The sequence below is a fragment of the Chaetodon auriga genome, chromosome 5, assembly GCF_051107435.1.
Source record: "Chaetodon auriga isolate fChaAug3 chromosome 5, fChaAug3.hap1, whole genome shotgun sequence".
NCBI lineage: Eukaryota > Metazoa > Chordata > Actinopteri > Chaetodontiformes > Chaetodontidae > Chaetodon > Chaetodon auriga.
The window spans coordinates 29047501-29070000 of NC_135078.1; the positions used below are offsets into that span (position 1 = coordinate 29047501).

The window sequence follows — 22500 nt, forward strand, 5'->3', positions numbered from 1 at the left end:
GTCTACGGCAGCGTCTACGCCATCGCTGACGTGGCGCTGTGTATGGGCTTCGCTATAGGTAACACACACATACACACACACACACACACACACACACACACAGTGCAGTGGTGGAACAGTGACCACATGACCACCAAGAACCAGGAAGAGCACAAAAAACTCAACAAACTAACAAACACGACACAAGAGGAGAAACAGAAACCCTTTCAAAATAAAACAGGAAGACAGACGTCAGCACTGAAACGTTCTTCTGTCCTGATGATGAGATTTAAAAATCTGTGTTGTTTCAGGACCGTCCACAGGGGGCGCTCTGGTCCAGGCCGTGGGTTTTCCCACCCTCATGGTGTTTATCGGGGTGATCAACATCCTGTACGCTCCGCTCTGCTTCCTGTTACGTCACCCTGCTGTCAGAGAGGAGAAAATGGTGAATATGAAACGAGTTGGACGAGTGGCTCCATACCATGGAGAATTCTTGATTCTGATTGGCCGGCAGGTGTCCGTTCATTTAGAAGAGGTGGTGTCACTGGACATCTGTGGTATTTGTTTGCTTTTCTAAATTAATAGCACTGAGTAAAGACTGCTGAGTACTGGTCTAATACTGCAGTAATGCTGAGTACTGGTCTAATACTGCAGTAATGCTGAGTACTGGTCTAATACTGCAGTAATGCTGAGTACTGGTCTAATACTGCAGTAATGCTGAGTACTGGTCTTGCAGCGGTCAGGTGTTCAGGGTTTTAAAGTATCTTAATCGGCTGCAGCTCCACCTGCTGGTGAGCGTCAGACCGTCCAATCAGCAGTGACTAACTTCCTGTCGCTGTTACAGGAAGTGTGTTACGTGTGCACACCTGTCGTCCTCCATCGCTGAGAAACAGGAAATCCAGATGATGTCACTCTGCAGCGTTTAATGTGTCTGCATCCTGAACAAATCCCCCAAAATACCACACACACACACACACACACACACACACACACACACACACACGCTGGGTGTAACAGCAAGTCCTGACACATCAGCAGGAAGTGTGTGTGTGTGTGTGTGTGTGTGTGTGTGTGTGTGTGTGTGTGAAGTCATTACACAGCGATTAGACTGATCACAGATCAGAGGCTGCTGCCTTCAAAGCTGCAGAGGAAACACTTCTCCTTAATCAGCTCTAAATTACACCAGATTACACACACACACACACACACACACACACACACACACACACACACACACACACACCCAGGTGGGTGCATTTATCAACTCTGTGTGTGTGTGTGTGTGTGTGTGTGTTGCAGGCGATCATCGATCAGGAGTGTGTGATGCACAGGAAAAGCTACAACACAAAGGAGAATCGTGAGTTTCCTCTGAGCGACTACAGCGAAGAAGAGGAGACGGAGGAGTGACACACACATGCACACACACACACACACACACACACACACACACACACACCTGAACATGTCCATGTTGTGATTTTGTCTCCCAACATGTTTCACCTTCATCGTCAGACCTCCTGTCGTCACAGTCAGGGCGGAGCAGCGTCCTTTTCTGTATTAGATAGAATTGATCATTGATCATTGATCATTGATCAATGATCAATGATCAATGAAAATAATCTGCAGACTGATCAATAGTAAAGTTATTTGTTGTTGCCCGAACGATAATTCGAGTCATCAGATGTCTGATTCTTCACATGAACTCTGGGTTGGTGTTAGTTTGGCTAAAGTTAACTCGTCCCAGGTAGAAGTTCACGCCTCTCACCAGCTGATCGCGTCAGCGTCTGGAAATAAAGCAGCAGTGTCGTGTTTGTACCGCACGGGTCGCTAACGTTAGCATTAGCTTTGATAGCATGGAGGGCCGCCTCCGGTGATGCAAACTGTGACCTCACAAAACAAGTGTGAGAAACACAGCCATGCTAACGTTAGCATCTTGTGCTCCTCAGTTCGTCCAGGCGTCACGGTGCTCGCTGGTCGTTTTTTGGGCTCATTTTGGTGTTTTCAGGTTCAGATTTCACTCAAATTCTCAAACTCTGCAGCTTTGGGATGAAGTTTAGTTTGAAGTCGTCGTGCCATCGACTGGAACGTTGTTTCAGGTGAAAAACACAAGTACTTGATTTACCGTTCATGTTTATTTCAGGTGGTTTGGCTTCAATGAAGGAACTTCACGTGTAAATGTGCGTTTGTTTTAAGGAACGTGTCACTTCCTGTCTGTCAGTTTCCTTTTTTTAAGTGTTGAGATATGAAACAGAGTCTGTGTCTGACCTCTGACCTCTGACATCATTAAAACCTGCTGTAACCTGGACAACACCTGTTTACCTGTGTGTGTTTATCCTCACCAGGCCTCTGTGTGTGTGTGTGTGTGTGTGTGTGTGTGTGCGCGCGCGCGCTTCTTATCTGCTCTTTAATTTCCTGTGATGACTCGTTTCTTCGTCAGAGAAAACAACGGACAAACAATCTCTGTCAGATGGAAGAGTAAACAGGAAGTGGATGAAAAGCTCTCAGACTTCTTTCATAAACGTCATTGGGCTGTGGACACATTATTAGCATTAGCTCTGATATGACAGACAGAACAATAGCAGCTTTGTTACATCACAGGACGGATCATGTGAGCTCTCAGCCAATCAGATGACGTCTGTTCTTCAGGCTTCATGCTGCTTCATGTGTGCAGTCCAAACGTGAAAAGAGCTTTTCACACAAATGTCTTTTAGCTCAGAGCTAACACTGAGCTAACCTCAACCCTGAGCTAAGATAAACACTAACCTTAGATAAACTCTGAACTAATCTAAACCCAGAGCTAAACTCAACCCTGAGCTAACCTGAAAGCTTACACATCTACCTAAAAGCTAAGCTAATCCAAACAAAGTGCTAAGCGATGAGCAGCTAGCACCACAGCACTGTGTTTGTTATCATTACTTTTTATTTGGGTTCTGATCGAAGAGCGTCCAGTTTTTAACCTTGTGAACGTGTTAATGTGGTTTTTTATGTTCTACAACACGTATCACGATGAGCAGTCGGCACAATGACTGAACGGCTCCACCTCCGCCTGCAGCGGACCAATGACAACATCAGCCGCCTGCGGTGAGCCGGTGACGTTAGCCTCCGTTAGCTTGAGCGCTACATGAGCTTCACGTCAGCTGGCAGGACGGTTTAGATTTATGTTGTTTCAGCTGATCAAGAAAGTTCCAGCTAACCTTCCTGAAACTGTTTGTCAGACAGAAATGAGGACGGTGTGTTTGATTTGAGTCGAGCTGCAGGTGGAGGGGCGGGTGGAGACAGACGGGGGACGTGTCGACTGAAGACAAGACCTGATTTCTAAAAATGTATTTCTGATGAACGGACGTCAGTTTTTAGGCGTTTAATCAAAAACCTGGAGACGGACTTTAAGTCTCCTGCTAACGTTTTAAATTCCCATGAAGCCTTTTGTCCTGATAAACTCACACACTCACCTGTTCTACAGACAGATTTCCATCCAGAAATGACGAAATGAAGCTGAGTGTTCATGTTTTCACTCTGAGGGTTCCCTCCAAAGCATTCTGGACTGATGTAGAGCATTATATGAGGACAGTAACAGGACAAGTAATTCTTCTGCAAGAAAAGGACATTTTTATTTATTTTGAAGAAAACCTGGATAATGATTCAGTCTTTTTTGTTCAACTAATTCTGATGCTTGGGAAATTCCACATTCATAAGAAAAAATGGACAGATGCCAAACCAAATGCTGATCTCTTTGTTTTGGAATTGCAGCAATACGTTGCTACAATTAAAGACTGTAAAAATAAGAAAGCTGTCAGAACAAACCGTGTACTTCAGAGTATCAATATTCATCCCAGTTGAATATCCTCACCCTCACTGGTAAACCCTGGTAATACTGGTCGTAATAATATTGTGCTTCTACATTGTTGGCTTTCTCTTTTGTTTTGCTTAGCTTTTTCCTTTCTTTCTTTTCTTTTCTTTTCTTTTGGGGGGAGGGGGTGATTGTGTTTGTTTGTTTGTTTGTTTGTTTGTATGTATGTATGTATGTGTGTATATATATATATGCTCTGTACCTGTGGCAATAACAATAAAAAAAAAAGTCTTTGCAGGAAGTTAGCTGGAATTAGCTACGCTGAAACCGGATGACGGTGATTTTAGTTTGAAGTTTAAACGACAAAAAGTGTCATTTCGGGTCAAAAAACTAAAAAACATTTTCGATAAGAGAATCGAGCTAACATTTGTATGATTAAGACTAGCTTTGTCTTTGTTGCAACACCCAAACAAATAAAATCTCATGAAAGCAAAAAAAAACCAAAAAAAATAAAAAAAAAAACTCTGAGGGTTCCCGTGGACGCGCACACAGTTAGCTTACAGCTAGCAGAGGGTGGATGCTAACGGCGGCGAGCTGGAACGTCAGGACACATAAATCAGATTGAACTGAATCACACATGAGGTTAAAGCAGGAAAATGAGCCGATTATATACTTGTTGTTTCAGCAGTGTGTGTGTGTGTGTGTGTGTGTGTGTGTGTGTGTGTGTGTGTGGTTAATGTCACTGAGTGTTAATTATATCCTCTGACAGCAGATCACAGCAGCTTCAGCCAACACACACAAACAGCTTCAAAACATTTCCTCCTGCTTTGAAATATGAATACACACAGCTAATCTCTGTGTGTGTGTGTGTGTGTGTGTGTGTGTGTGTGTGTGTGTGTAGTCATCAAAGGTGTTTAACCCTTTGTGTTGCGGCTCTGATGTGGTCGTGTCTGTGTAAACAGGCTGGAAACTGCTGATTTATGGAGACACGAGAGGGAAAAAACATTTTTGAAACGTGATTATTGGTTTTTAATGTGTCAATAATCTCGTCGCGGCTCTGCTCTGATGTCACATCGAGTCTCTTTGATTCGCTCAGATTCTCAGGTGTGTCGGACGTGTGTGAACAGGTTGTTTGCAGCCGTGACCCCGTTAAGCTTTTTATCATCGTGACACGTTTGATTCCATGTTGTTCGTTTTTATCTTTCTTACAATCTTCTGGACCTTCGTCGTTTCGTCACATGAAGAAACAAACGTTCCTTCTCGATCCCTCGCGCAGCCTCCATTTTGTTTTGTTGTTGCTCATGATGGGTCGTACCGTGCCGACGCTCCGGAGCGTGTGTCGAGTGACGTCACTGGTGACGTTCGAAGCCTCGCTGGTTCAGGAAGTGGTTCGAGTATCGGCGCGATGAACATGGACATACCAACGGATCCGCTCACAGTTGGGGGGTCAGTGGCGGTTTGTTGGTTTGTGTGTCGCGGAGGGGGTTTAGTTCTCTCTGAAGGAGCCTGTGAGGAACAGAAACGCCTCCCGGAGCGGCTGAAAACACCGCACACAGACGGACCTCAAGGAAAAATGAAAGAATGCAAACCAAAACAGAAACTCTCAATGAATCAGTGGAGAGACACGCTGTTACTTCATGAGGTGTGTGGAGAGATTACCTCAGCGTACTGCAGAACACCTTTTCAAGATGGACACGTCAACAATAAAATGAAACACTGATGAAATGATTGTTTTTACTGTTCATTGCTTCTACAGGAGGACGTTCCTGTTTGACCTACACCACCATTTCTTTACTTTCTACACTTTTCCATGGCTGCCAATAGTGCAGAACAGTCAAAATTAGTTATGTTTACCTGTAATACATCTGTCTGTTTAACAGTCTTTGACCAGCAGGGGGCGTTTGTGTGCACATGAAGCCTCGACAAATGAACCTTTTGGCTTCCAGAAGCTTCTTCCCGCCATCACTCGCCGTTGCTGAAGAATGAACTTCCCGTTTTGTCCTCGCTGTTTGATTTTTGGATTTTTCCCACATTGTTGCATTCTGACCTTCAAACTTTACTTTGTCTCGTGTTCTTGTTGGATTTCATTTCTGATTTTGTAAAAGTCAGTAAAGAATTTTGGGAAGTAAACGAGCTCGTCTCACTTTAGTTTATGGGTTTGTTTTTCAGATTTGGTTCACTGATGGGTTTTAAAGACCGAGCAGCAGAGCGCAAAGTAACTAAGTACTTTTACTCCGTTACTCATTTTTACTTGACGACATTTATTTGACAGCTTTAGTTACTCGTTGGTTTGAAGATTAAGAATAATACAAAATACCATGAACTCGATGTTGTCCTGTCATACATGAAAGTACCCAGCAGTACAGAGTCATTAAAATGAGCTTCAACATTAAAGTGATGAACACATGAGTGCATCAATGATTTATTTATTCAGTAATATTTGTTGTTTTAAAATGGGCCATTCTGTGATATTACTACCTTTACTCGTGTACTTAGTATTTCGTCCACTCGTGACTGTCTGCACGTATTTATCGTTAAATTCATTTATTTTTCATTTTAGGGGTCGGAACCTTCGCGCGGAGCTTGTATCTGGCCGGAAGCATTTTCGGTCGGTCCCTCTCGGTAAAACTTCCGGGTGTTTCGGTCTCTGTGCCGCGAATGTGAGGACTGATGTTTAACTGAGATGAGCTCTGTGTTTCTTCACATCGATGGAGACTCCGCGCGCGGCTGATCTGAGGTCAGAGTTCAGAAAGAAGTGATGAAGCGTCAGAACACAGTTCAAACTGATCAATGACTCCTGCAGCTCCAACTACAGCTGACGATGATGATGATGACGATGATGATTCACGTGCTCATTGATTGTCCGTTCATCGATCGTTTGATTCAAATCAAATTTATTTATAAAGCACATTTAAAAAACAGCCGTTGACCGAAGTGATCGACAATTTTCAACAAAAAAGCAAGAAAACAAGAAACAGACAGAAATCAAAGTCTCTAAGAGCCAAAGAATAAAAGGAGATTTAAGAACAGGCAGTGGGGGGGGCAGTCTCAGCTCGTCAGACCTTCATGTGAAAATCAAACTGAATCTTTGAAGAATCCGCAGATAAAAATCGATCAAAACGTTCAGATTTATTCATTGATTTGCTCGGAAGCAGTTTTGTTTTGAAGTGAAATTTCAGAAAATTTGGCCTCTTGTCACTGATGTTTGTTAAATATCAGATTTTCTTTTGATTTCTGGATGAAGATCAATGATTGATGATGAAGACTGATGAATCTTTGTTGAACTGAAACTGATTTCTGATGAGTGATTGATCATTTTTCTCTCTCTCTGCTTCATCATTCATCTTTTCCTCTTTGTTTCATTTCTTCTTTTTTCATCTTCAGTTTGGAGCTTTCATCTTTACTTCATGACCTTCATCTCTGCCCCTCCTCCTCCTCCTCAGAGAAGCCCCTCCCCTCTCCCTCTGTTCCTCCAATCACAGAGCTCCTGTCTCAGCTGCAGGAGAAACTGATTGGCGCATCCTCAGACTCCAAAACGAGCTCCCTGATTGGTCACGTGGAGCGACTCTTCCAAATAGCGGATCCCCATTGGCTGTTCTCTCCAAACTCCGCCAATCAGGATGATGGGTGGGCGGAGCTTCAGGGAGCATACGGCTCTCTGGTCAGTGCTATGATTGGCTGTGCAGCTCTGCCGCTCTGTGAGGACGACTGCGGCTCTCTACCCGCCGCAGCCTATCAGAGCGTCCCGGCCCGAGCTGAACGAGTATGCTCCGCCCTCACGGTGCTGCTGGGAACTCTGGGAAACGGAGGCGGTCAGACTGGACTGCTGCTGGCTGTAGCTCCCTCAGTCTGTGTGTTCGCTGTCACTCATCTCCAGGTGAGTCAACACCTGAAGACATCGAGCACACGTCTGTTCATGTCCGTCCACTGGTTCCCAGCTGCTCCCACATCAAGTCCGTGATGCTCGCCTACAAAACTGCCACCAAAACCGCTGCGACCTACCTGAACCCCCTCGTTCAGGTCTATCCTCCCTCCTCACTACGCTCTGCCCAGGAACGGCGCCTGGCGCTGCCTGACTCTTCTTCTGTGGTTGCCCGGTGGTGGAACGAGTTACCAAACTCCATTCGATCTGCAGAGTCCCTCTGGATCTTTAGAAGAAGGCTGAAGACCAAACTCTTTACTGAACAGCCTCTTTCTTAAAGAAAACCTCTCTGTTCACTCGGAGCATCACCTCGTAGCACCTTTGTCCAGCTGGACCAGAGATCAGCGTGAGAGGACTGACTCCTGTTGAACCTTGTGATGTATGAAAATCTCATCTGTACCTCGCTTTGTGTGTGTGTGTGTGTGTGTGTGTGTGTGTGTTCAGGATCAGGTGTGGACCAGCTTCTCCTCCAGAGCAGCGGCTCAGAACCTGCAGGAGGCGCTACTGAGGGCAGGGGGCTGGAGAGACTCCCCCCACCTCCTGATGGGGGACACGAGTGAGGAGGAAGAGGAGAGCAGAGGAATTCTGGGAGGAATCCTGGACGACCTGCAGCCTCAGCTGAGCAAGTGAGAGGGAGTGTGTGTGTGTGTGTGTGTGTGTGTGTGTGTGTGTGTGTGTGTGTGTGTGTGTGCTCAGGTTCATGTTCATGTTTGTGTGTGTGTGTGTGTGTGTGTGTGTGTGTGTGTGCTCAGGTTCATGTTCATGTTTGTGTGTGTGTGTGTGTGTGTGTGTTGCAGGGGCTCGTGGCAGCGCTGTGAAGCAGTGAAGTTGGTGTATGCGTGGACTCTCCTGCAGGTCAGTGTGTGTGTGTCTTTTCACCTACACATTAAGACACCACAGCAGACGTCTCCATGGCAACAGAGCCAACACAAAACACACGTCAGATCTGACGAAAAGCAAAAAAGTAACATTTTGGAGTTTTGTTGTTTTTGTTTGTTTCTGATGAAAGAAGGAGCTGACGTGTGTGTGTGTGTGTGTGTGTGTGTGTTCTGTGCAGGTGACTCGCCCTTCTCTCGCCCGTCACCTGCCCCGCCTCCTCCCCCCCTCCCTCCTCCTCAGCGACCACTACAGACCAGAGAACTGCATGCTGGGAGTTCGCTGTCTGCACCACATCGTGCTGCACACGGTGAGAAAACACACACACACACACACACACACACACACACACACACCTACAAATATATAAACATAAAATACATATATGTAAAAATACATGTGTATTTACAGTGTGTACAGTGAGTATTATGCTCATGTGCACATGAGGATGATGATGATGGTTTTCTCTGTGTGTGTGTGTGCGTGCGTGCGTGCAGCCTGCTGCAGATCTTCGTCAGTTCAACAGAGCAGAAGTTCTCTACCAGGCGTTATTCAAACACCTGTACACCACAGAGGCCGCTGTCATCCAGGTAACACACACACGCACGCACACACCTCAAAGGTACGACACTGTCTCACGGCTCATCAGGACGTCCAGCGGTGATCTGGTCTGTCTGTGTCCTCAGTCCGTCCTGTCCTGTCTGTTGGACCTGCTGGTGGTCTTAGAGAAGCCCCCCTCCTCGTTCGCCCCCTCCTCTGCCCGCAGGAAGTCCTGTCGCCATGACGACGTGCTGCGTCTTATCCTGACACACATGGAGGCGGAGCACAAGGTGGTGCTGCGACGCGTCTACACCTCCGCTCTGCCTCCATTTGTAGACAGGTAGGAGCGCTCGATTTCACTCCTGGTACAGGTTGTGTGTCCAGCAGCAGGTGGGTGGAGTTAGACGTGTTGCAGCAGGGTTACAGGGTGCGTTTGTTTTGTGTGTGCTGTCAGGATAGGCGTGGCGGTGTGCAGACACCTGCGGCAGGTGGAGCGGGTGGTGCTGGGATACCTGGAGGTCAGAGATCCACCTGAAGAGACGAGTCGACTGAAGATCCTGGAGGTGCTGCAGAAAACCACCAGAGCAGCCTGGCCCCGGTCAGCACACACACACACACACACACACACACACACACACACACAGAGCAAGGACTCTCTCTCTCTCTGTCTGTCTGTCTGTCTCTGAGCCTGTGTCTCTGTCTGTCTGTCTGTCTGTCTCTGAGCCTGTCTCTCTGTCTCTCTGCCTGTCTGTCTCTGAGTCTGTCTGTCTGTCTCTGAGCCTGTCTCTCTGTCTGTCTGTCTGTCTGTCTCTGAGCCTGTCTCTCTGCCTGTCTGTCTGTCTGTCTCTGAGCCTGTCTCTCTGTCTCTCTGCCTGTCTGTCTCTCTGCCTGTCTGTCTGTCTCTGAGCCTGTCTCTCTCTCTCTGTCTCTCTGCCTGTCTGTCTCTGAGTCTGTCTGTCTGTCTCTGAGCCTGTCTCTCTCTCTCTCTCTGTCTCTCTGCCTGTCTGTCTCTCAGGCTGGCGTGTCGTGTTGACGTGTTGCTGCGTTGCTTGTTGAAGTTGCTGCTCGATGTTTCTTCAGACCGTCTCCTCGGTGATTCGGTCAGACAGGAGCTGATGAATCAAACGTCTCTCTGCATCAAACTGCTGGACGGCTGCTCGCACGGAAAGCTGCAGGTGTGTTTACCTGCTGAATAGTTTATGTTAGGTGTCTCCTCCTCTCACAGGTGATCATTCCTATCAGCTACTGTTAAGCCTGGTTTACGCTTCTGCGTCGCGTCGACGCCGTACCTACGCCGTCGACGCAGACCCCTACGCGGACCCTACGCCGTAGCCTGACGCGCACTTCCAAAAAATCCTGACTACTCATCGCAACGTGAACGTCGAGGACTGTGATTGGTCCGCTCAGAACGTAATTTTCGGTTCAGCCGCAGCTCTATGGTCGCAGCACAACAACACCGCCATTTTCAAAGTTTCTGTGGTGAGAGCTACAAGAAAAAATGAGCTCGATGAGCTCCATCTCCAAAAACAACCGCTCCATCTCAGTCGCCATTGTTGTCTCTGACCGGAAGAAAACCAAGGAATCCGACAAGAGCCCCCCCGAAACCATACAAAGACACAGCCACACCCCCCCTAGCGGCTTGGCGGTGAATTGCGGAGCAACACGTTCCCTCGACGCAGAACTATGAATGCTGTGACGGCGTCGGGTGTACGCTGTAGGTACGGCGTCGCCGCGACGCAGAAGCATAAACTAAGCTTTAGAGTGACTCTGTGCTGCGTTCAAGTGACATGGGAAATGTGACCACATGATGTGCTTGTTTGTAAGTGTTTGCTGCCAGCAGGGAGACTTAATGACCAAACGTGTGTCGGGTGCAGCAGCTCCACCTTTAACACCATCAGAGAACTTCAGACCGACCACGACGTGATTTTAACAAACTGACTGTGAAGCTGTCTGTCTGTCTGTCTGTCTGTCAGACGCTGGTTAACTTACTGTCTGTCTGCCTGCCTGTCTGTCTGTCAGCCTCTCCTCCAGCAGGTGGACAGCAGCTGTTGCAGCTCTGAGGTGCTCAGGTGTCTGGCGTCAGTGATGACTGAGAGGTGATGCAGCTTCCTGGAAGTGAGACTGTAACACACACTGTGAGTGCACGAGGAGGAGGAGGAGGAGGAGGAGCAGTGGTGGTGGTGTTTGTTGTTTCAGATGGAGGTGAAGAGAAACGAGGCTTCAACACAAAGTTTAATTCAAAGATAAACTTTAACTTCAGATGTTTAAGTGCTTCACGTCGGGCTCGGCGGCGTCGTGTTGTGTTCACAGACCTCACGTGTTTTTGGCTCCTCGTCACAAAAGCTAACTCTCATGTCGATGCTGCGTTCGAGTCCTGTGCGAGTGTTAGCAGAAGAAAGGCTTCAGTGACGAGGTTCACGTCTGAGCAGCTGATCGATGTTTCGCTGCGATCAGCTGATTCCTCTGATGTGATATCTGTATTCTGATTGGCTGTTGCATAATTCAAATGCACAGAATGAAGATTCAAGTTCATTCAGGCCTCAAACAGCAGCAGGAAAAACAAACTGTTGTTCTGGAGCTTTTGGTCCTCTCACACTGTTTTCATCAGCACGTGGACTTTTAAACCTTTCCCACACCGAGACACAACTTACAGACTTAAACCAGCGAGGACTTAAAGTCCTCAGCTCTGAAAACCAGGACAGTCCACGTGAGGACAGTCCACGTGAGGACAGTCCACGTGAGGACAGTCCACGTGCTGCGGCCGAAAGCTCCAGAACTGAGACTGAAAGGATGACAGGATGCATAAAGAGAAGAGTCTGAGCTGAGAGCTGTGGATCTGCTGTGGATCTGCTGTGGATCTCCTGTGGATCTCCTGTGGATCTGCTCAGGCTGATGTTCGCTGATGTTTCCGTCTGCAGAGTGTTCCTGTCTCCTGTCAGCCTGCGAGCAGGGAGTCCAGCTGGTCCAGTCTGTGTCTCAGTCCCTGGAGACTCTCTTCTGTCTCCTGTCGTCTCACCTCCAGAGTCTCCTGCTGATTCCACAGACGGCAGCGCAGATGAGCCTCGACGACAGAACACACACACACACACACACACACACACACACACACACACACACTGTTACACACTTCAAACATGTCCTCGTTTCCTGTCCTCAGAGGTTTCAGGTGGACGTTGGTTGCATGTCCGCGTGTCCGGCACAGAGACAGATCAGGATGTGTTTAGCCTAGCTAACAGGAAACTGTTAGCCTTGCCAGTCTGCATGATCTCCATGTTGAATGTGTGTGTGTGTGTGTGTGTTTAGCAGCACTTTGTTGACTCTGACTCGACTCACCTCACCCTCACCCTCACAGACTGATGTTCTGTCTGTTTAATGGAGCTACGCTAACAGTTTCCCTCTGCTTCCAGTCTTTGTGCTAAGCTAGGCTAAACACAGCCTGGATGTGAAACACCTGCATGTGCATCTACATGTCGGCACTTTAAACGTCAGACGGGATCAACCGGATCTCCTCAGCTCAAACATCTGGACGTCATGGTTTCAACGCTGTGCTCATACAGTGACTCAGCATGAACTGTTCCAGCTTTTTGTTTGATGACGACACAAACGATCGATCACTTTCTGCTTCCAGCGTCTCCACCGATCAGCTGCCGATCGTTCTGTTTGATCTGAATCTGTGTGATCTTTAGTGTCTTTCTGATCAGAGTGAATAAACGTTGGTTACCTTCAGTCGATCCTCTCGCTGTCTCAGTTTTTCTCTCTGCAGCTCCACCTTCCACCTCTCCTCCTGGGATCAATAAAGTTTGATCAGCATTGATTTCATCATTTCATCAATCATCTGGTGACACGTTTCGTCCTCCATTAATGGATCAATGGAGGATGATCACTCAGCTGTTTGTCAGGACTCACCTCAGCACTGAAGGCTGATCTCAGACCAGCTGTAGACAGGTAGAATGACTCCTCCTCCTCCTCCTCCCTCTCCCTGCAGTCCTCCTACACACACACACACACTACAGATGAAACAACAGCTGACGTTTCAGCCGCTGAAATTAGAAACCAGTGTTCATCGTTGGTGATGTTTCACCTCCTCTTCCTCCTTGTGTCCTTCATCCTCTTCACATTTGTTTTGTAGCTCCTCCTCTTTCTGCTGTAGCCCCGCCCCCTGTGGTTTTAGCCCCTCCTCTTTGTGGAGCAGCTGTTTCTCTCTCTCCCACAGCTCCTCCTCTGAGGAGGAGTCACAGAAACTGTTCTTTGTTTTCAATTTTCCTTTAAAGCCTTAATGAAAGTGTAAAGCATCAACAATGAATGAATGAACAAACGAATGAATGAATGAATGAACGAATGAATGAATAAATGAACAAACAAATGAATGAACGAATGAATGAATGAGTGTTGACTGACTGAGCTGGTTGAGCTGCAGCTCCTGTTCAGCCAGACGGCGCCACCTGTCGTCCAATTGGCAGACTGCAGCTTTAACGTCCTCCAATCCAACACACACCTCCTGAGACAGAGACAGACAGACAGAGACAGACAGAGACAGACACACAGACAGAGACAGACACAGAGACAGAGACAGACACACAGACAGAGACAGACAGAGCCAGACACACAGACAGAGACAGACAGAGACACAGAGACAGACAGAGACAGACAGAGACAGAGACAGACACACAGACACAGAGACAGACAGAGACAGAGACAGACACAGAGACAGCCCCCATCAGCACTGATTGACAGCAGAATGAAACAAGCGCTGACTCCCTCCACAGATCTATATTTAGAAGACTGGAGACATGAAGAAGAACCCAAAGCAGACTGAAGTGTCGCCTGACTCTGAACAGACAATATAAACTGGCTGAATATCTCCAGTCTGTCGGAGATACGAAGCAGAGACGGATCCAGATACAGGCTCAGAGACCAGCAGCCGGCAGGAGACACAGGAAGACGCAGACAGACGTGGCTGCCCAGAGACCAGCGTATACGTGGTCCCTGCTCGACAGGGGAGGGAGAGACAGACGTGCACTTCCTCCTCCACTGTAACAGGTTCTCTGCAGAAAGACACTTCCACTACGGGGACATAGCCGAGAACGTCCCCAGAGAGGAAACTGTCCGTCCTCTGGGGTGAAGGGACAGCAGCTCCTCTGGCAGCTAAATATGTCTCTTTCAAAAAGTTTGAAAAAAGAAAGACACAAAATCAACTAAAACATGAACAAATCAGACCAAACACCAATCAGAGAGGAGAGAATCAGCTGTGTGTGTGTGTGTGTGTGTGCTTCTACCTGTTCGTGCTCTGTGTGTGTGTGTGTGTGTGTGCTTCTACCTGTCCGTGCTCTGTGTGTGTGTGTGTGTGCTCCTACCTGTCCGTGCTCTGTGTGTGTGTGTGTGTGTGTGTGTGTGCTTCTACCTGTCCGTGCTCTGTGTGTGTGTGTGTGTGTGTGTGTGTGCTCCTACCTGTCCGTGCTCTGTGTGTGTGTGTGTGTGTGTGTGTGCTCCTACCTGTCCGTGCTCTGTGTGTGTGTGTGTGTGTGTGTGTGCGTGTGTGTGTGTGTGCTTCTACCTGTCCGTGCTCTGTGTGCGTGTGTGTGTGTGTGTGCTTCTACCTGTCCGTGCTCTGTGTGTGTGTGTGTGTGTGTGTGTGTGTGTGTGTGTGTGTGTGTGCTTCTACCTGTCCGTGCTCTGTGTGTGTGTGTGTGTGTGTGTGTGTGTGTGCTTCTACCTGTCCGTGCTCTGTGTGTGTGTGTGCGCTTCTACCTGTCCGTGCTCTGTGTGTGTGTGTGCGCTCCTACCTGTCTGTGCTCTGTGTGTGTGTGTGTGCTCCTACCTGTCCGTGCTCTGTGTGTGTGTGTGTGTGTGTGTGTGTGTGTGTGCTCCTACCTGTCCGTGCTCTGTGTGTGTGTGTGTGTGTGTGTGTGTGTGCTTCTACCTGTCCGTGCTCTGTGTGTGTGTGTGTGTGCTCCTACCTGTCCGTGCTCTGTGTGTGTGTGTGTGTGCTTCTACCTGTCCGTGCTCTGTGTGTGTGTGTGTGTGTGTGTGCTCCTACCTGTCCGTGCTCTGTGTGTGTGTGTGTGTGTGCTTCTACCTGTCCGTGCTCTGTGTGTGTGTGTGTGTGTGTGTGTGTGCTCCTACCTGTCCGTGCTCTGTGTGTGTGTGTGTGTGTGTGTGTGTGTGCTCCTACCTGTCCGTGCTCTGTGTGTGTGTGCGTGTGTGTGCGTGTGTGTGTGTGTGTGCTTCTACCTGTCTGTGCTCTGTGTGCGTGTGTGTGTGTGTGTGCTTCTACCTGTCCGTGCTCTGTGTGTGTGTGTGTGTGTGTGTGTGTGTGTGTGTGTGTGCTTCTACCTGTCCGTGCTCTGTGTGTGTGTGTGCTTCTACCTGTCCGTGCTCTGTGTGTGTGTGTGCGCTTCTACCTGTCCGTGCTCTGTGTGTGTGTGTGCGCTCCTACCTGTCTGTGCTCTGTGTGTGTGTGTGTGCTCCTACCTGTCCGTGCTCTGTGTGTGTGTGTGTGTGTGTGTGTGTGTGTGTGTGTGTGTGCTCCTACCTGTCCGTGCTCTGTGTGTGTGTGTGTGTGTGTGTGCTTCTACCTGTCCGTGCTCTGTGTGTGTGTGTGTGTGCTCCTACCTGTCCGTGCTCTGTGTGTGTGTGTGTGTGCTTCTACCTGTCCGTGCTCTGTGTGTGTGTGTGTGTGCTTCTACCTGTCCGTGCTCTGTGTGTGTGTGTGTGTGTGTGTGCTCCTACCTGTCCGTGCTCTGTGTGTGTGTGTGTGTGTGTGTGCTTCTACCTGTCCGTGCTCTGTGTGTGTGTGTGTGTGTGTGTGCTTCTACCTGTCCGTGCTCTGTGTGTGTGTGTGTGTGTGTGTGTTCCGACCTGTCCGTGCTCTGTGTGTGTGTGTGTGTGTGTGTGCTTCTACCTGTCCGTCCTCTGTGTGTGTGTGTGTGTGTGTGTGTGCTTCTACCTGTCCGTGCTCTGCGTGTGTGTGCGCGCTCCTACCTGTCTGTGCTCTGTGTGTGTGTGTGTGTGTGTGTGTGTGTGCTCCTACCTGTCCGTGCTGTGTGTGTGTGTGTGCTCCTACCTGTCCGTGCTCTGTGTGTGTGTGTGTGTGCTCCTACCTGTCCGTGCTCTGTGTGTGTGTGTGTGTGTGCTTCTACCTGTCCGTGCTCTGTGTGTGTGTGTGTGTGTGTGTGTGTGTGTGCTCCTACCTGTCCGTGCTGTGTGTGTGTGTGTGCTCCTACCTGTCCGTGCTGTGTGTGTGTGTGTGTGTGTGTGTGTGTGTGTGTGTGTGTGTGTGCTCCTACCTGTCCGTGCTGTATGTGTGTGTGTGTGTGTGTGTGTGTGCTCCTACCTGTCCGTGCTCTGCGTGTGTGTGTGCGCTCCTACCTGTCTGTGCTCTGTGTGTGTGTGTGTGTGTGTGTGTGTGTGCTCCTACCTGTCCGTGCTGTGTGTGTGCTCCTACCTGTCCGTGCTCTGTGTGTGTGTGTGTGTGCTCCTACCTGTCCGTGCTCTGTGTGTGTGTGTGTGTGTGCTTCTACCTGTCCGTGCTCTGTGTGTGTGTGTGCGCTCCTACCTGTCTGTGCTCTGTGTGTGTGTGTGTGTGTGTGTGTGTGTGCTCCTACCTGTCCGTGCTGTGTGTGTGTGTGTGCTCCTACCTGTCCGTGCTGTGTGTGTGTGTGTGTGTGTGTGTGTGTGTGTGTGCTCCTACCTGTCCGTGCTGTGTGTGTGTGTGTGTGTGTGTGTGTGTGTGTGTGTGCTCCTACCTGTCCGTGCTGTGTGTGTGTGTGTGTGTGTGTGTGTGTGTGTGTGTGTGTGTGTGTGTGCTCCTACCTGTCCGTGCTGTATGTGTGTGTGTGTGTGTGTGTGTGTGTGCTCCTACCTGTCCGTGCTGTGTGTGTGTGTGTGTGTGTGTGTGTGCTCCTACCTGTCCGTGCTGTGTGTGTGTGTGTGTGTGTGTGTGTGTGTGTGTGTGTGCTCCTACCTGTCCGTGCTGTGTGTGTGTGTGTGTGTGTGTGTGTGTGTGTGTGTGTGTGTGTGCTCCTACCTGTCCGTGCTGTATGTGTGTGTGTGTGTGTGTGTGTGTGTGCTTCTACCTGTCCGTGCTCTGTGTGTGTGTGTGCGCTCCTACCTGTCTGTGCTCTGTGTGTGTGTGTGTGTGTGTGTGTGTGTGCTCCTACCTGTCCGTGCTGTGTGTGTGTGTGTGCTCCTACCTGTCCGTGCTGTGTGTGTGTGTGTGTGTGTGTGTGTGTGTGTGCTCCTACCTGTCCGTGCTGTGTGTGTGTGTGTGTGTGTGTGTGTGTGTGTGTGTGCTCCTACCTGTCCGTGCTGTGTGTGTGTGTGTGTGTGTGTGTGTGTGTGTGTGTGTGTGTGTGTGTGCTCCTACCTGTCCGTGCTGTATGTGTGTGTGTGTGTGTGTGTGTGTGTGCTCCTACCTGTCCGTGCTGTATGTGTGTGTCCAGCCGCTTCAGCTGTTCTGCTCTCTGCTGCTGCAGTCGGCCGGATACACTCAGCTCCTACAGGACACAAACACATCATCAGTGAAGAGAATTCACACTCTTCAGACTGTGTGTGTGTGTGTGTGTGTGTGCGTGTGTGTGCTCTCACCTGTTCCAGAGTGTGCAGTTGTCTCTTCCTCTCGTCCACCTGTCCACTGAGCAGACACAGCAGCTCAGAGTTCTCTGAAACACAAACATGAGGCTGATTTCTGCCAACAGCTGTTTGTTCTGACGCAGCAACACGTCTCAAACACGTCAGGACACGAGCAACAGAACGAACACCTGTTTGGATCATTCCACAGGTAAACAGGTTCACTGGCAACAGGTGCGAGTGTCATGATGTCATCAGTGAACACAGTTTGTTTGGAAAAGAAATGATGCTTTGATGTTTCTATGGACTCCTGTCTGTGTGTCTTCCTGTCTGTCTGTGTGTTTTCCTGTCTGTCTGTAGTGTCTTGTGTGTCTTCCCGTCTGTCTGTCAGTGTCTTGTGTGTCTTCCCATCTGTCTGTGTGTCTTCCTGTCTGTCTGTCAGTGTCTTGTGTGTCTTCCCATCTGTCTGTATGTCTTCCTGTCTGTCTGTCAGTGTCTTGTGTGTCTTCCCGTCTGTCTGTCAGTGTCTTGTGTGTCTTCCCGTCTGTCTGTGTGTCTTCCTGTCTGTCTGTCAGTGTTTTGTGTGTCTTCCCGTCTGTCTGTGTGTCTTCCTGTCTGTCTGTCAGTGTCTTGTGTGTCTTCCCGTCTGTCTGTGTGTCTTCCTGTCTGTCTGTCAGTGTCTTGTGTGTCTTCCCGTCTGTCTGTCAGTGTCTTGTGTGTCTTCCCGTCTGTCTGTGTGTCTTCCTGTCTGTCTGTCAGTGTTTTGTGTGTCTTCCCGTCTGTCTGTGTGTCTTCCTGTCTGTCTGTCAGTGTTTTGTGTGTCTTCCCGTCTGTCTGTGTGTCTTCCTGTCTGTCTGTCAGTGTTTTGTGTGTCTTCCCGTCTGTCTGTCAGTGTCTTGTGTGTCTTCCCGTCTGTCTGTGTGTCTTCCTGTCTGTCTGTCAGTGTTTTGTGTGTCTTCCCGTCTGTCTGTGTGTCTTCCTGTCTGTCTGTCAGTGTTTTGTGTGTCTTCCCGTCTGTCTGTCAGTGTCTTGTGTGTCTTCCCGTCTGTCTGTGTGTCTTCCTGTCTGTCTGTCAGTGTTTTGTGTGTCTTCCCGTCTGTCTGTGTGTCTTCCTGTCTGTCTGTCAGTGTCTTGTGTGTCTTCCTGTCTGTCTGTGTGTCTTCCTGTCTGTCTGTCAGTGTCTTGTGTGTCTTCCCGTCTGTCTGTCAGTGTCTTGTGTGTCTTCCCGTCTGTCTGTGTGTCTTCCTGTCTGTCTGTCAGTGTTTTGTGTGTCTTCCCGTCTGTCTGTGTGTCTTCCTGTCTGTCTGTCAGTGTCTTGTGTGTCTTCCCGTCTGTCTGTGTGTCTTCCTGTCTGTATGTCAGTGTTTTGTGTGTCTTCGCGTCTGTCTGTGTGTCTTCCTGTCTGTCTGTCAGTGTTTTGTGTGTCTTCCCGTCTGTCTGTCAGTGTTTTGTGTGTCTTCCCGTCTGTCTGTGTGTCTTCCTGTCTGTCTGTCAGTGTTTTGTGTGTCTTCCCGTCTGTCTGTGTGTCTTCCCGTCTGTCTGTGTGTCTTCCTGTCTGTCTGTCAGTGTCTTGTGTGTCTTCCCGTCTGTCTGTGTGTCTTCCTGTCTGTATGTCAGTGTTTTGTGTGTCTTCCCGTCTGTCTGTCAGTGTCTTGTGTGTCTTCCCGTCTGTCTGTGTGTCTTCCTGTCTGTCTGTCAGTGTTTTGTGTGTCTTCCCGTCTGTCTGTGTGTCTTCCTGTCTGTCTGTCAGTGTCTTGTGTGTCTTCCCGTCTGTCTGTCAGTGTCTTGTGTGTCTTCGCGTGCTCTCGTCTCTTTGTGACGATCTTAAGTGTGGACGTCTCACTGTTCAGCTGCTCCTGCACGGCGTCCGTATCTCTGACCACTTCCTGTTTGAGAAGCTGGGCGTGGCTGTGCTCCTCCCTGTGTTTAGCGAGCTCCACCTGCACTGCTGACAGACACCTGACACACAAACACACATGTTGAAGGTGTGTGTGTGACACGGAGCCACAGCGGTTTCTTAGTGATGCTTTCTGTTCTTGGTTGTCTGAAGCTGCACATCCTGATGTCCAACCTGTCTCGGATCAGTTTGTGTACGTACTTGTCCGCGTGTCTCCGTCTGGCCTCCAGGTGTTTACACTGCTCCTGGATGCTGCTCCTCTCCTCCCTCCTCCTGCTCAGCTCCTCCTGCTGCCGCTGCACAGAGAACATCAGCACAGATCAACAACCTCCAATCAGAACACTGTGAGTCACCGTGTGGCCTCGTGTGATTGGACGAACACACTTCCTCACACTGTCTATTGCACGCTATTATACTGATTCCAGGTCAGGCAAACTGAAAGCAGCTTCATGAAGCAGAGTCACTTCAGATTAAAGGAGTCCGACCAGTCAGACCCTTCATCCCATCTGAGCCACCACTGAACGGCTCAGACTGGTCTCACCAAAGTCTGTAGAGAACACTCTGCAGGAGGAGGAGGAGGAGGAGCTGAGTCTGCAGGAGGAGGAGCTGAGTCTGCAGGAGGAGGAGGAGAAGGAGGAGGAGGAGGAGCTGAGTCTACAGGAGGAGGAGGAGGAGCTGAGTCTGCAGGAGGAGGAGGAGAAGCTGAGTCTACAGGAGGAGGAGGAGAAGCTGAGTCTGCAGGAGGAGGAGGAGAAGCTGAGTCTACAGGAGGAGGAGGAGAAGGAGGAGGAGGAGGAGCTGAGTCTACAGGAGGAGGAGGAGGAGCTGAGTCTGCAGGAGGAGGAGCTGAGTCTGCAGGAGGAGGAGGAGAAGGAGGAGGAGGAGGAGCTGAGTCTACAGGAGGAGGAGGAGGAGCTGAGTCTGCAGGAGGAGGAGGAGAAGCTGAGTCTACAGGAGGAGGAGGAGAAGCTGAGTCTGCAGGAGGAGGAGGAGAAGCTGAGTCTACAGGAGGAGGAGGAGAAGGAGGAGGAGGAGGAGCTGAGTCTACAGGAGGAGGAGGAGAAGCTGAGTCTACAGGAGGAGGAGGAGAGCCTGAGTCTACAGGAGGAGGAGGAGAAGCTGAGTCTACAGGAGGAGGAGGAGAGCCTGAGTCTACAGGAGGAGGAGGAGAAGGAGGAGCTGAGTCTGCAGGAGGAGGAGGAGCTGAGTCTACAGGAGGAGGAGGAGGAGGAGGAGCTGACTCTGCAGGAGGAGGAGGAGCTGAGTCTGCAGGAGGAGGAGGAGAGCCTGAGTCTACAGGAGGAGGAGGAGGAGGAGGAGCTGAGTCTGCAGGAGGAGGAGGAACTGAGTCTACAGGAGGAGGAGGAGGAGGAGCTGAGTCTGCAGGAGGAGGAGCTGAGTCTGCAGGAGGAGGAGGAGAAGGAGGAGGAGGAGGAGCTGAGTCTACAGGAGGAGGAGGAGAAGCTGAGTCTGCAGGAGGAGGAGGAGAAGGAGGAGGAGGAGGAGCTGAGTCTACAGGAGGAGGAGGAGGAGCTGAGTCTGCAGGAGGAGGAGGAGAAGCTGAGCCTACAGGAGGAGGAGGAGCTGAGTCTACAGGAGGAGGAGGAGGAGGAGGAGCTGACTCTGCAGGAGGAGGAGGAGCTGAGTCTGCAGGAGGAGGAGGAGAGCCTGAGTCTACAGGAGGAGGAGGAGGAGCTGAGTCTGCAGGAGGAGGAGGAGGAACTGAGTCTACAGGAGGAGGAGGAGGAGGAGCTGAGTCTACAGGAGGAGGAGGAGGAGGAGCTGAGTCTACAGGAGGAGGAGGAGCTGAGTCTGCAGGAGGAGGAGGAGAAGCTGAGTCTACAGGAGGAGGAGGAGGAGGAGGAGCTGAGTCTGCAGGAGGAGGAGGAGAAGCTGAGTCTGCAGGAGGAGGAGGAGGAGGAGGAGCTGAGTCTACAGGAGGAGGAGGAGGAGCTGAGTCTACAGGAGGAGGAGGAGGAGGAGGAGGAGGAGCTGACTCTGCAGGAGGAGGAGGAGGAGGAGCTGAGTCTGCAGGAAGAGGAGGAGGAACTGAGTCTACAGGAGGACGAGAACCTGAGTCTGCAGGAGGAGGAGGAGAGCCTGAGTCTGCAGGAGGAGGAGGAGCTGAGTCTGCAGGAGGAGGAGGAGAGCCTGAGTCTACAGGAGGAGGAGGAGGAGGAGCTGAGTCTGCAGGAGGAGGAGGAGGAGCTGAGTCTACAGGAGGAGGAGGAAGAGTTGAGTCTGCAGGAGGAGGAGGAGGAGGAGGAGGAGGAGCTGATTCTGCAGGAGGAGGAGGAGAGCCTGAGTCTACAGGGGGAGGAGGAGAGCCTGAGTCTGCAGGAGGAGGGGAAGCTGAGTCTACAGGAGGAGGAGGAGGAGGAGCTGAGTCTGCAGGAGGAGGAGGAGGAGGAGCTGAGTCTACAGGAGGAGGAGGAGGAGCTGAGTCTGCAGGAGGAGGAGGAGGAGGAGGAGCTGAGTCTGCAGGAGGAGGAGGAGGAGCTGAGTCTACAGGAGGAGGAGGAGCTGAGTCTGCAGGAGGAGGAGGAGGAGGAGCTGAGTCTGCAGGAGGAGGAGGAGGAGCTGACTCTACAGGAGGAGGAGGAGGAGAGCCTGAGTCTACAGGAGGAGGAGGAGAAGCTGAGTCTACAGGAGGAGGAGGAGAGCCTGAGTCTACAGGAGGAGGAGGAGCTGAGTCTATAGGAGGAGGAGGAGAGCCTGAGTCTACAGGAGGAGGAGGAGGAGCTGAGTCTGCAGGAGGAGGAGCTGAATCTACAGGAGGAGGAGGAGAAGCTGAGTCTACAGGAGGAGGAGAAGCTGAGTCTGCAGGAGGAGGAGGAGCTGAATCTACAGGAGGAGGAGGAGCTGAGTCTGCAGGAGTAGGAGGAGGAGTTGAGTCTGCAGGAGGAGGAGCTGAATCTACAGGAGGAGGAG

General features: G+C 50.1%; 3 protein-coding genes across 10 annotated transcripts in view; 2 read left to right on the forward strand and 1 right to left on the reverse strand.

Moving 5' to 3' along the window:
• The window catches only part of slc18a1 (solute carrier family 18 member A1), a 21889-nt gene extending 19604 nt beyond the window's left edge, over positions 1–2285 (forward strand). The window contains exons 20-22 of the mRNA XM_076731580.1: positions 1–58; positions 291–424; positions 1279–2285. The exon at positions 1–58 is cut by the window's left edge and continues 62 nt beyond it. Coding sequence (XP_076587695.1) covers positions 1–58; positions 291–424; positions 1279–1386 — 300 coding nt within the window. The 3' untranslated portion in view covers positions 1387–2285. The remainder of the gene's footprint in view (positions 59–290; positions 425–1278) is intronic.
• A 4103-nt stretch (positions 2286–6388) lies between these two features.
• On the forward strand, positions 6389–12835 carry tti2 (TELO2 interacting protein 2). Its single transcript, XM_076731959.1, has 11 exons — positions 6389–6503; positions 7151–7643; positions 8133–8314; positions 8486–8543; positions 8746–8874; positions 9062–9154; positions 9251–9444; positions 9559–9702; positions 10120–10279; positions 11124–11239; positions 12023–12835. The coding sequence occupies exons 1-10, from the start codon at positions 6475–6477 to the stop codon at positions 11202–11204; spliced, it is 1563 nt and encodes a 520-aa protein (XP_076588074.1). The 5' UTR covers positions 6389–6474; the 3' UTR covers positions 11205–11239; positions 12023–12835.
• cntrl (centriolin) overlaps positions 12026–22500 on the reverse strand; it is a 34615-nt gene continuing 24140 nt past the window's right edge. For 7 of the 8 annotated variants that reach the window (XM_076731952.1, XM_076731954.1, XM_076731953.1 and 4 more), the window contains 9 exons: positions 19771–19865; positions 19516–19631; positions 17691–17764; positions 17519–17599; positions 13503–13602; positions 13186–13376; positions 13011–13094; positions 12826–12888; positions 12026–12165 (listed from right to left, as the gene is read on the reverse strand). In XM_076731952.1, coding sequence (XP_076588067.1) covers positions 12040–12165; positions 12826–12888; positions 13011–13094; positions 13186–13376; positions 13503–13602; positions 17519–17599; positions 17691–17764; positions 19516–19631; positions 19771–19865 — 930 coding nt within the window. In that variant the 3' untranslated portion in view covers positions 12026–12039. The remainder of the gene's footprint in view (positions 12166–12825; positions 12889–13010; positions 13095–13185; positions 13377–13502; positions 13603–17518; positions 17600–17690; positions 17765–19515; positions 19632–19770; positions 19866–22500) is intronic. The other variant, XM_076731955.1, reaches the window with a different exon arrangement.

Coding starts and splice junctions, on each gene's coding strand:
- tti2 (XM_076731959.1), top strand. CDS start 6,475: ATGGAGACTCCGCGCGCGGCTGATCTGAG. Junction 9,703..10,119: donor ACCAGAGCAGCCTGGCCCCG/GTCAGCACACAC, acceptor TCTGTCTCTCAG/GCTGGCGTGTCGTGTTGACG. Junction 10,280..11,123: donor GCTCGCACGGAAAGCTGCAG/GTGTGTTTACCT, acceptor TCTGTCTGTCAG/CCTCTCCTCCAGCAGGTGGA.